Source organism: Oncorhynchus kisutch, linkage group LG9 (genome assembly GCF_002021735.2).
Source record: "Oncorhynchus kisutch isolate 150728-3 linkage group LG9, Okis_V2, whole genome shotgun sequence".
Classification (NCBI taxonomy): Eukaryota; Metazoa; Chordata; class Actinopteri; order Salmoniformes; family Salmonidae; genus Oncorhynchus; species Oncorhynchus kisutch.
The window spans coordinates 13442776-13456063 of NC_034182.2; the positions used below are offsets into that span (position 1 = coordinate 13442776).

Consider the following 13288-nt stretch of genomic DNA (forward strand, 5'->3'; position numbering starts at 1 on the left):
GTTACTTTTGATTTTGACCCCCCCTTTGTTCAGGGACACATTATTCCATTTCTGTTAGACACATGTCTGTGGAACTTGTTCAGTTTATGGCTCAGTTGTTGAATCTTGTTATGTTCATACAATTATTTACGCATGTTAAGTTTGCTGAAAATAAACGCAGTTGACAGTGAGAGGACGTTTCTTTTTTTTGCTGAGTTTGTCGCTCTAGTACGTCTTAGCACTGATGGTGTTTGGAACTGAAAACCACCTCATAATACACAACAAGTCTCCATCTGGAGTTGGATCTGGGCCCAATGTATTTTAAATGAACAAGTCATTAGGCCAAATGATTCTTACATTTTCAATCGCTCCTATTGAATCTCAACCTTTTTTAATTTTTTTTATTTCACCTTTATTTAACCAGGTAGGCTAGTTGAGAACAAGTTCTCATTTGCAACTGCGACCTGGCCAAGATAAAGCATAGCAGTGTGAGCATACAACAAAGAGTTACACATGGAGTAAACAATTAACAAGTCAATAACACAGTAGAAAACAAAGGGGGGGTCTATATACAATGTGTGCAAAAGGCATGAGGAGGTAGGCAAATAATTACAATTTTGCAGATTAACACTGGAGTGATAAATGATCAGATGGTCATGTACAGGTAGAGATATTGGTGTGCAGAAGAGCAGAAAAGTAAATAAATAAAAACAGTATGGGGATGAGGTAGGTGAAAAGGGTGGGCTATTTACCAATAGACTATGTACAGCTGCAGAGATCGGTTAGCTGCTCAGATAGCTGATGTTTGAAGTTGGTGAGGGAGATAAAAGTCTCCAACTTCAGCGATTTTTGCAATTCGTTCCAGTCACAGGCAGCAGAGTACTGGAACGAAAGGCGGCCAAATGAGGTGTTGGCTTTAGGGATGATCAGTGAGATACACCTGCTGGAGCGCGTGCTACGGATGGGTGTTGCCATCGTGACCAGTGAGCTGAGATAAGGCGGAGCTTTACCTAGCATAGACTTGCAGATGACCTGGAGCCAGTGGGTCTGGCGACGAATATGTAGCGAGGGCCAGCCGACTAGAGCATACAAGTCGCAGTGGTGGGTGGTATAAGGTGCTTTAGTGACAAAACGGATGGCACTGTGATAGACTGCATCCAGTTTGCTGAGTAGAGTGTTGGAAGCCATTTTGTAGATGACATCGCCGAAGTCGAGGATCGGTAGGATAGTCAGTTTTACTAGGGTAAGCTTGGCGGCTTGAGTGAAGGAGGCTTTGTTGCGGAATAGAAAGCCGACTCTTGATTTGATTTTCGATTGGAGATGTTTGATATGAGTCTGGAAGGAGAGTTTGCAGTCTAGCCAGACACCTAGGTACTTATAGACGTCCACATATTCTAGGTCGGAACCATCCAGGGTGGTGATGCTAGTCGGGCATGCAGGTGCAGGCAGCGACCGGTTGAAAAGCATGCATTTGGTTTTACTAGCGTTTAAGAGCAGTTGGAGGCCACGGAAGGAGTGTTGTATGGCATTGAAGCTTGTTTGGAGGTTAGATAGCACAGTGTCCAAAGACGGGCCGAAAGTATATAGAATGGTGTCGTCTGCGTAGAGGTGGATCAGGGAATCGCCCACAGCAAGAGCAACATCATTGATATACACAGAGAAAAGAGTCGGCCCGAGAATTGAACCCTGTGGCACCCCCATAGAGACTGCCAGAGGACCGGACAGCATGCCCTCCGATTTGACACACTGAACTCTGTCTGCAAAGTAATTGGTGAACCAGGCAAGGCAGTCATCCGAAAAACCGAGGCTACTGAGTCTGCCGATAAGAATATGGTGATTGACAGAGTCGAAAGCCTTGGCAAGGTCGATGAAGACTGCTGCACAGTACTGTCTTTTATCGATGGCGGTTATGATATCGTTTAGTACCTTGAGTGTGGCTGAGGTGCACCCGTGACCGGCTCGGAAACCAGATTGCACAGCGGAGAAGGTACGGTGGGATTCGAGATGGTCAGTGACCTGTTTGTTGACTTGGCTTTCGAAGACCTTAGATAGGCAGGGCAGGATGGATATAGGTCTGTAACAGTTTGGGTCCAGGGTGTCTCCCCCTTTGAAGAGGGGGATGACTGCGGCAGCTTTCCAATCCTTGGGGATCTCAGACGAGATGAAAGAGAGGTTGAACAGGCTGGTAATAGGGGTTGTGACAATGGTGGCAGATAGTTTCAGAAATAGAGGGTCCAGATTGTCAAGCCCAGCTGATTTGTACGGGTCCAGGTTTTGCAGCTCTTTCAGAACATCTGCTATCTGGATTTGGGTAAAGGAGAACCTGGAGAGGCTTGGGCGAGGAGCTGCGGGGGGGGCGGAGCTGTTGGCCGAGGTTGAAGTAGCCAGGCGGAAGGCATGGCCAGCCGTTGAGAAATGCTTATTGAAGTTTTCGATAATCATGGATTTATCAGTGGTGACCGTGTTACCTAGCCTCAGTGCAGTGGGCAGCTGGGAGGAGGTGCTCTTGTTCTCCATGGACTTCACAGTGTCCCAGAACTTTTTGGAGTTGGAGCTACAGGATGCAAACTTCTGCCTGAAGAAGCTGGCCTTAGCTTTCCTGACTGACTGCGTGTATTGGTTCCGGACTTCCCTGAACAGTTGCATATCACGGGGACTATTCGATGCTATTGCAGTCCGCCACAGGATGTTTTTGTGCTGGTCGAGGGCAGTCAGGTCTGGGGTGAACCAAGGGCTGTATCTGTTCTTAGTTCTGCATTTTTTGAACGGAGAATGCTTATCTAAAATGGTGAGGAAGTTACTTTTAAAGAATGACCAGGCATCCTCAACTGACGGGATGAGGTCAATGTCCTTCCAGGATACCCGTGCCAGGTCGATTAGAAAGGCCTGCTCACAGAAGTGTTTTAGGGAGCGTTTGACAGTGATGAGGGGTGGTCGTTTGACTGCGGCTCCGTAGCGGATACAGGCAATGAGGCAGTGATCGCTGAGATCCTGGTTGAAGACAGCGGAGGTGTATTTGGAGGGCCAGTTGGTCAGGATGACGTCTATGAGGGTGCCCTTGTTTACAGAGTTAGGGTTGTACCTGGTGGGTTCCTTGATGATTTGTGTGAGATTGAGGGCATCTAGCTTAGATTGTAGGACTGGCGGGGTGTTAAGCATATCCCAGTTTAGGTCACCTAACAGAACAAACTCTGAAGCTAGATGGGGGGCGATCAATTCACAAATGGTGTCCAGGGCACAGCTGGGAGCTGAGGGGGGTCGGTAGCAGGCGGCAACCGTGAGAGACTTATTTCTGGAGAGAGTAATTTTCAAAATTAGTAGTTCGAACTGTTTGGGTATGGACCTGGAAAGTATGACAACTTAATCTGACAGACATTTTCTGAGGCTTTTGGGTGCTTCAGATTCCAATGAATTACAGATGTTAGCCTATCCCTGACATTTGCTGCCCTTCTGTGGTAGGATGCATGAAAAACAACTACAGACAGTCCTCGCACTCCAGCAATGGCTCCGCCACTGACACATGCCATTTAAGGACTGTGATTAGCTGTAATTTTCTCTCACTAAATTGCTGCTGAGACACTCACTCCAGGCTGACTAACGGCTGTCCTTAACCTATTTCAAAGTCTTGTCTGTCTCTGTCCAAGTGCTACGGCCTTTTGTATTGGCTGGCAGTATGAGAATGTTGTTGTTCTGCGGTGCTTTGATAACTGGTGAGATCGTGCATACTGTATCAGTCTGTCTCGACCTGGGAAAATAATGCTTTTAGCAACTATGACGGCTAACAGAGGTGGGCTCGGTCCTCTGTCCTTATCCCCGCCATGCTGTGTGTGTGTGTGTACGTACGTACTGTGTGTGTGTATATGTCTCTCTAGGCACGTGTGTACTATGGGGTCCTGTAGTAAAATGCCCAGAGGGCAAGCAGTAATCATGGGGTGAGGCTAATGTCAGAGCGGCATCAAAGACCCTTAACTGGATACGTACGTTAAACCCACTCTGAAATCCAGGGCATGTTGACTCCTGCGTCCCTCTCGTTCAGTTTTTCCACTCCGACTGTTGCCTGTATTTGCATAGCCATGCGGAAAAGAAAGCTCAACGAATGTGCTTACCCATCCGAGAAGAAAGAACAGTGAGTGGAAGAACCTAAACTGTGTGCTTTCTGTGGTTGTAAAGGAATTATAACCACGGATGTATGCTTTGTGCGTGCCTGTGCGTGTTAGTGTGCCTTCATTTCCCTTCGCGGTTCTGCCTAGACTTCAGTGTTGTTTTTCTGTTTTCAGAGCTCCATGGAGTCCCCTAACCTGGAGTTTGAGTATGGGGACACAGACAGCCTGACCACTGAACTCTCAGGTAAGGTCTTTAAACCCTAACCCAGCGGTCACCAACCATAGACCCTGGGCAGCTACCGGGCGGGCTTTTGTTCCAACTGCAAAACACCTTATTCAACTAATTGTCAAGTCCAGTTGTTTAGTTGAAACAGTTGCTGGAGCAAAATCGTGCAAGGCTACCACTGTAGCTTTCCAGGAGAATTGGTGATCACTGCTGTTCAAGTATACCCACAAGGGATATGCTCTGTCTTTATGTTCTGTTCATAACCAGAAGCTAGTCACTGCAACAAAATGTGCTACTGTGTAGTACAGTGCTGCACTGTCAGCAGCTACATTTGATTTAATGCAAGATCATAGTTTTCTGTTGTTGAATGCAGCTGCTTTGGTTAGGTAGCTAGTCCCGCTGAGACATTAGCTTACACAAACACAGACACAACAGTTGCTCTCTTGTGACTGTTCCTCAGGCTGCAGTGACTGTTGACATTTAACTACTGTATACTCGCTGAAGAAGGATTAGTCAGTGATGTCATGAATCTAATAAAAACACTCTACAGAAAGGATAACTGGGAGCCAAAATGTTTTTTTTTTTTATGAGAGGGACTTAATGAAACAGTTGGCTTATATTTATAAAAAAAAATGTATTTAACCTTTTTAATTAACTAGGCAAGTCGGTTAAGAACAAATTCTTAATTACAATGACTGCCTACCCTGGCCAAACCAGGACGATGCTGGGCCAATTGTGCGCCGCCCTATGCGACTCCCAATCACGGCCGTATGTGATTCCAACCAGGGACTGTAGTGACACCTCTTGCACTGAGATGCAGTGCCTTAGACCGCTGCACCACTCGGGAGCCCATAAATTATAATATATGCAATTTAGCAGATACTGTTATCCAAAGCGACCTAGTCATATTGCGTCCCAGGAATCAAACCTGCCATCCTGGCACTGTAAGTGCCATGCTTTACCGACTGAGCCATACAGGGCTTCCACTACAGTATACCCCGCGATGTCTTTCATGACCTCTGTTGAATCCTTCAGTACAGTACTATGTCATCCTGTCTGTCTGATGGTTCCCCTGTCTCTCCTGTTTGTCCACAGAGATATACAGTTACACGGAGGAGCCCGAGTTCGCCCTCAACAGGGACTACTTTGAGGAGGATTTCAGGAGCCATGGTACTGTTACCTTCCTGTCTGTCAGTGGCGGACATAATTTGTGTGTGTGTGTTCATTTTTTTTTCTAAAGCAGTGAGTGTGCCAAAGGGCTTTCTGACTCACCTTGAACACACTGTTTGTTTGCATACCCTCTGTGTTTGCCTGTTATTCTAGTGTTTACGGAGAGAGAGAGATGGATAGATAGAAAGAGAGAGCGTATGTAGAAGTGTAATGGAATGGATTCCCGCCCTGGTAATCGTCTTCAGAAAGAAAGTCTGATAGAGAGAGGGGGTGAAAGAGGGAGAAGGGATAGAGGGTCGAGGGAGCTGATTAATTGACCGCTCCCAGGTGTAACGTTTCCCTTTTTCTGTGAGTGGTTCAGAGGGAGAGAAGGAACTGTTCTGCACAGTGGTGTGTGTGTCTGATTGCTTGTTCTAACCTGACACTTTCAGCTAGAGGTTTTGGGAGTAGGTGACACAGGAACACACACATCTTGCCAAACTCTGCTCTGCAGCCACTGTCTCTCTTAGCGCCACGACAAACCGAGCTGCCTTATCTATGCGCTGCAAAACCACAGCTAAACAGCCGTAGCCGACTGCTGTGACCAACTGTTCCGTATCATGAGCGTTGTTATTATACAGCCGGTCGATTCCGTTTCAACCCCTAATGTGAATCATATTGACCGGATGAATTGGACCGTGTCCATTTTGCTGATCTAATCTCCATACTCATTCAACCCCTCTCATATTCGCTGAAACTCTGCCCAGTTCGTTGCTGTACTGTCAAATGTGGTTGTGAACATACTCCGCTTAGGAAGTTAGCGAAGTAAGCGGAGTAAGGAAGGTTCATAATGAGTAATAATACATAATGTGTAGCTCCAGACATTCAGTTCCACAGAGCTTTATTGTCCACAAAGGGCAACTTTGTTGCATCTGCAGCACATTACATGACTTAAGAGAGCTAGGCTAGGTCTTGTCCTTCCCTACTCTGTTTCCCTAAAGCCAATAGGAATGAATGGGCGGATCAGTGGAAAGCTTGGCTGGCTGTCTGTGCTGCAGAGAGAGATAGGAGATGTGCTGTCTCTCTGTATCTGGGTTTAAAATATGTCAAACGGTGACGGGGCCCCTCATCAATGTTTTAACACATCTGCCAGACTGCCACTTTCCATCACTGCTAAATCTGTTATGCACCCATGTCCTCTGTGTCGCTACTCTCCACGCACTTTTATCATAATGACCATTCTCAGAGCTGCGCATTAAAAGTTACATGGGATGAACTTTATACAGGGGAAGTTTTGTCAGAGTTAAAGTGCTTTCAGCAAGTATTCACACCCCCTCACGTTTTCCAAATGTTGTTCTGTTACAGCCTGAATTTAAAATGGATTAAAAGTTGATTTTTGTTCCACAGTCCTACACACAATATACGCCATGTCAAAGTGGAATTATGTTTTTAGACTTTTTTGGGACAAATTAATTCAAAATGAAAAGCTGAAATGTCTTGAGTCAAGTATTCAACCCTTTTATTATGGCAAGCCTAAATACGTTCAGGGGTCAACATTTGCTTAACATGTCAAGTTCTTTCAGGCCCAGCAGTGAATTTCAAACATAGATTCAACCACAAAGTCTAGGGAGGTTTTCTAATGCCTCGCAAGAAGGTCACCTATTGGTAAAAAAATATATATATATATATATATATTTATTTTTTTACCAATAGGTGACCTTCTTGCGAATATATATATATATATATATTTTTTAAAGCAGACATTGAATATCTCTTTGAGCATGGTGATGTTATTAATTACACTTTGGATGATGCACTCAGTCTGCAAAAATATAGGCCTCATTCCTAACTTAGTTGCCGGAGAGGAAGGAAACCACTCAAGAATTTAACCATGAGGCCAATGGTAACTTTAAAACAGTTAGAGATTAAAGACTGTGTGATAAGAGAGAACTGAGGATGGATGAACACATCACTGAGTACCACTCTTCATATTTTCAAGCGTGGTGGTGGCTGCATCATGCTATGGATATGCTTGTCAAGGACTAGAGTTTTTGGGGGGGGGGGGGGGGGGGGGGTTGTAAAGAAACGGAATAATAATCTCAGAGTAAAACTTGATTCAGTCTACTTTCCACTGGACACTGGGAGACGAATTCACCGTTCAGCAGGACAATAACCTAAAACATAAGGTCAAATATATACTGGAGTTAGTCACCAAGACGACATTGAATGTCCCTGAGTGGCCTTGTTACAGTTTAGACCTAAAGCAACTTGATCATCAATGATCAACAACCAACATGACAGAGCTTGAAAAATTAAAATAAATAATAATGTGCAAATATTGTACAATCTAGGTATGCAAAGCTCTTAGAGACTTACCCGGAAAGACTCACAGTTATGTAAACTTATGTAAATGTGATATTTCTGTATTTCACTTCCGATACGTTTGCAAAATGTAAAAAATATATGTTTTCACTTTGTCACTTATGACGCAGTGTGTGTAGATGGCTAAAAATAATTATTTAATACATTTTGGATTCAGGCTGTAACACAACAGTGTGGAATAAGTATGAATACTTTCTGGAGGCACTACATGTCAGAATATGTCTACTAAAAGAGGGGAACTGACTAGCTATTTCAATTCCATTGAGCATGATGTCCTACAAGAATCCCAAGAGTTGAGGTAAAAAAATAAAGGTCAGAAACATTCCTATTTATACCCTCTTCTTCACTTTTAGGACTCAATTGCTCATAGCCTAGAAGTCAAAGGTGTTGTTGCCTTGATGTTGGATCCTGGCATTCTTTTCTCTTTAGTGAGCATTCACAGTGGGTGATCAATGATCAGTGGGTGTACTGCTACACCTGGCCAGGGCTGAAATAGCCTGCTGTGACCATGCATGCGAGCTGAAGCCAGGTCACTTTGACTCTGAGACCACTAGCTGCTCCTGGGTCAGTGTGAGTTTAATGACCAGAGCTGATCCCAGTCAATCTTTTTCATGTGTGAAAAGGAGAGAGGGGGAGAGAGCAGACAAAGAAAAGAGGAAATGAGGTAGAGTGAGGGAATGGGAGAAGTAAGTGAATGGATAGAGTGAGCGAGAATAAGAGAGCGACAGACGTACAAGCTCAGAGTCACAAGGTCACACAAAGTCACCAAGACTCACCTGGTCTCTTTCACTCTGTCCCTGTCTCTCTGCAGTGCGGGGAAGGAGGTGGATTGAGCTGGGTCAGGAGCAGCAGAAGTCCTATGTGATGAGACTACTAGATGCTCTGGAGGTCACTGACCGGGACAAGAGGCTGAAGGTGGCCCGGGCCATCCTCTACCTGGCACAGGGTAATCATCATCACTGTCCCTGCACACTTCAAGATCATTTGCTTTGGCTGTAGCATATTTTGACATGCGTCTAAGAGATTAAGGGGTATTTAAATATTTCCTGTGCGATTTCTCTGACCAACATTTTCTCATGAAACTGAGGACATGTACAGTATATATGCTCAAGTCCTTCAGAGTCCGTTGAGAGCGTTGTGTGGTGAGTGAGCATCTGTTGAAGCCTGGTGTGGCGTTCCCCAGGGGTGTTTGACGAGTGTGACACGGACGCGGACGTGATCCACTGGTCTCGCCACAACGTGTTCCTGCTGTATGACATGGGCATCTTCACCGCTCTCCTGGAGCTGCTGAGCATGGAGATGGAGTGAGTAGGACAACATTACTACAGTCGCTCCGTAACGCTGCCACAGCAGCCGCAATGTCTCGTAATTACTGTATTATTGTGTTTCTCAACAAGCGTTAGCACCACTGTGGTTAGCGCTTACCTCCCCTGTGATTCACGGTCCAATGCAGCTGTTTGTTTTTTTATCTCTATCAAATCATTTACAGGGTGACAATTAAGTACCTTTTAATATTATTGTTTCCGATTTAAAATGGTCAAAAGGAACCAAAAATAGTTTCTTAGCAAAGGACAATTTCTCGAGCAAGAATTTTGCTAGGACTGTCTGGGAGAAGTCTGAGTGGGGAGGGGAAAACTGAAAACTAGCTGTTATTGGCAGAGAGGTTTGGACATCTTTCTTAGTGGTTTATTCACTAATTTACTGGTGATGTCACCAGGCAGGCCTAAATTCCATCCCAACCAAAACCAGCTGAAATTTCAGGCAGCCTTTTTTAACAACTCTTACACTAAAAGGGCATCATCATTTTTTAAATTTGTTTTTTATTTCATAGTATTATTCCAACCTCATAGGTTGGAAATGTATATAAAACACAGGAAAATCACATGTTTGACTGCATTGGGCCTTTAATACTACAGGGATGGTACACAGTAGCATTCACTCTCATTAGTTGTTAGCTGGAGTTGGAGAAAGAGATACAGTAAGAGAAAGATATGAGGAAAGAGAGCTTCCCAAAGCTGGATGTCCTTTGGGTGGTGGACCATTCTTGATACACAGGCTTGGAAAAACCAAGCAGCGTTGCAGTTCTTGACATAAACCGGTGTGCCTGTCACCTACTACCATACCCCTTTCAAAGGCGTTTAAATATTTTATCTTGCCCGTTCACCCTCTGAATGGTACACATACACAATCTATGTCTCAATTGTCTCTAGGCTTAAAAATCATTACTTAACCTGTCTCCTCCCATTCATCTACACTGATTTGAAGTGGATATAACAAGTGACTTCAATAAGGGATCATAGCGTTCACCTGGATTCATCTGGTCAGTCTATGTCATGGAAAGACCAGGTGTTCATAATGTTTTGTACACTCCGTACAATTTCGGGTGGGATTTTCAAACAACTCTTGGACAAAAAGGGCATCACATAAGCGTACCCACTGTTCCTCTCTCCTCCGGAGTCATCTCCTCTGTGTCCTTCCTGCCTGAGGTCCCTCCTCTCCCTAATGGCAGATCTACTGCTGCCTCAGTACTTTAGGTCTCTACCGCCCACAGCCATTGACTAATCTGCCTAGTTGAAATGCCGTAGGTAGTTGCTGGTAGAGATGGTGCTGATGTTGGTGTTTTATTAGGATCCCCATTAGCTGTTGCAAAAGCAGCAGCTACTCTTCCTGGGGTCCAACATGAAACATAATACAGAATGACGTACAGAACATCATTAGACCGCTCAAGGACAGAACTACATATATTTTTTAAAAGGCACACGTAGCCTACATATCAATAAACACAAACTATATAGGTCAAATAGGGGAGAGGCGTTGTGCCGCGAGGTGTTGCTTTATCTGTTTTTTGAAACCAGGTTTGCTGTTTATTTGAGCAATATGAGATGGAAGGAAGTTCCATGCAATAAGGATATAATACTGTACGTTCTCTTGAATTTGTTCTGGATTTGGGGACTATGAAAAGACCCCTGGTGGCATGTCTGGTGGGATAAGTGTGTGTGTGTCAGAGCTGTGTGTAAGTTGACAATTTGGGATTTTCAACACATGTTTCTTATAAAAAGAAGTGATGCAGTCAGTCTCAACTCTTAGCCAAGAGAGACTGGCCTGCATAGTATTTATATCAGCCCTCTGATTACAATAAAGAGCAAAATGTGTCACTCTGTTCTGGGCCAGCTGCAGTTTAACTAGGTCTTTCCTTGCTGCACTGGACCACACGACTGGACAATAATCAAGATTAGACAAAACTAGAGCCTGCAGAACCTGCTTTTTGGAGTGTGATGTCAAAAAAGAAGAGCATCTCTTTATTACGGCTATACCTCTCCCCATCTTTGCCACCATTGAATCTATATGTTTTGACCATGACAGTTTACGATCTAAGGTAACTCCAAGTAATTTAGTCTCCTCAACTTGTTCAACAGCCACACCATTCATTACCAGATTCAGCTGAGGTCTAGCACTTATTGAATGATTTGTACCAAATACAATGCTCTTAGTTTTAGAGATGTTCAGGACCAATTTATTACTGGCCAACCATTCCAAAACAGACTGCAACTGTTAAGGGTTTCAGTGACTTCATTAGCTGTGGTTGCTGATGCATATATGGTTGAATCATCAGCATACATGGACACGCATGCTTTGTTTAATGCCAGTGGCAGGTCATTGGTAAAAATAGAAAGGAATAGAGGGCCTAGAGAGCTGCTCTGCGGTACACCACACTTGACATATTTGACATTAGACGCTTCCATTAAAGAAAACCCTTTGAGTTCTATTAGATAGCTCTGAATCCACGATATGGCAGAGGTTGAAAAGCCATAGCACCTACGTTTTTTCAAAAACAGGTTATGGTCAATAATATCAAAGGCTGCATTGAAATCGAATGGGTATGGATATAGCTTTAGAACAAAGTTCTACAGCATTAGTAAAAATGTGATCGATACATGTGGATGATTTTGTTCCTGTAGTGTTAACACCCTGGTAGGTTGATTACTAACCTGACCCAGATTATAGGCACGCACTGGTTACAGTAAGAAGCTTCCTCTTGAGCGGACAGCTTGATGGAAAAACAGTCAATATTCAGGTCCCCAAGAAAGTAGACCTCTGTTTACATCACATACACTATCAAGCATTTCACACATATTATTTAGATACTGACTGTTAGCACTTGGTGACCTATAGCAACACCCCAAAAGAAAAGGCTTTAGATGTGACAAGTGAACCTGCAACCACAACACTTCAATATCACTTGACATAAGATCTCCTCTAAGCATTACAGGGATATGGCTCTGAATATATACAGCAACTCCTCCCCATAAGCATTTCTGTCTCTTCTATAAATGTTATATCCTTTTATTGCTACTGATGCCTTTAAACAGCTTGGAAAATTCCAGAAAAGGATGTCAGGGCTTTAGAAGCTTCTGATAGGCTAATTGACATCATTTGAGTCAATTGAGGTGTACCTGGGCATGTATTTCAAGGCCTACCTTCAAACTCAGTGCCTCTTTGCTTGCCATCATTGGAAAATCAAAAGAAATCTGCCAAGACCTCAGAAAATAAATTGTAGACCTCCACAAGTCTGGTTCCTCCAAACGCCTGAAGGTACCACGTCCATCTGTACAAACAATAGTACGCAAGTATAAATACCATGGGACCATGCAGCCGTCATAACGCTCAGGAAGGAGACGTGTTCTGTCTCCTAGAGATGAACGTACTTTGGTGCGAAAAGTGCAAGTCAGTCCCATGGTGACTGGAGGAAAGCGGCACAAAAGTATCTATATCCACAGTAAAACGAGTTCTATATCGACATAAACTGAAAGGCACTCAGCAAGGAAGAAGCTACTGCTCCAAAACCGCCATAAAAAAGACAGACTACGGTTTGGGACAAAGATCGTACTTTTGGAGAAATGGTCTGAAACAAAAATAGAACTGTTTGGCCATAATGACCATCGTTATGTTTGGAGGAAAAAGGGGGAGGCTTGCAAGCCGAAGAACCCCATCACAACCGTGAAACAAGGGGTTGGCAGCATCATGTTGTGGGGGTGCTTTGCTGCAGGAGGGACTGGTGTACTTCACAACATAGGTGGCATCATGAGGACAGAAAAGTACGTGGATATATTGAAGCAACATCTCAAGACATGGTCGCAAATGGGTCTTCCAAATGGACAATGACCCCAAACATACTTCCAAAGTTGTGGCAAAATGGCAACAAAGTCAAGGTATTGGAGTGGCCATCACAAAGCCCTGACCTCAATCCTATGGATAATTTGTGGGCAGAACTGAAAAAGCACGTGCGAGCAAGAAGGCCTACAAACCTGACTCCGTTACACCAGCTCTGTCAGGAGGAATGTGCCAAAATTCACCCAACTTATTGTGGGAAGCTTGTGGAAGGCTACCCAAAATGTTTGTCCCAAGTTAAACAATTTAAAGGCAATGCTACCAAATACTAATTGTAAAC

At 44.1% G+C, this 13288-nt stretch overlaps 1 protein-coding gene across 2 annotated transcripts in view; it reads left to right on the top strand.

The window, feature by feature from the left end:
• LOC109896775 (striatin-interacting protein 1 homolog) overlaps positions 1 to 13288 on the top strand; it is a 40297-nt gene that overhangs the window by 3255 nt on the left and 23754 nt on the right. For both annotated transcript variants that reach the window (XM_020491120.2, XM_031831930.1), the window contains exons 2-5: positions 4257 to 4326; positions 5404 to 5478; positions 8651 to 8785; positions 9023 to 9143. In XM_020491120.2, the coding sequence (XP_020346709.1) occupies positions 4257 to 4326; positions 5404 to 5478; positions 8651 to 8785; positions 9023 to 9143 (401 nt within the window). The remainder of the gene's footprint in view (positions 1 to 4256; positions 4327 to 5403; positions 5479 to 8650; positions 8786 to 9022; positions 9144 to 13288) is intronic.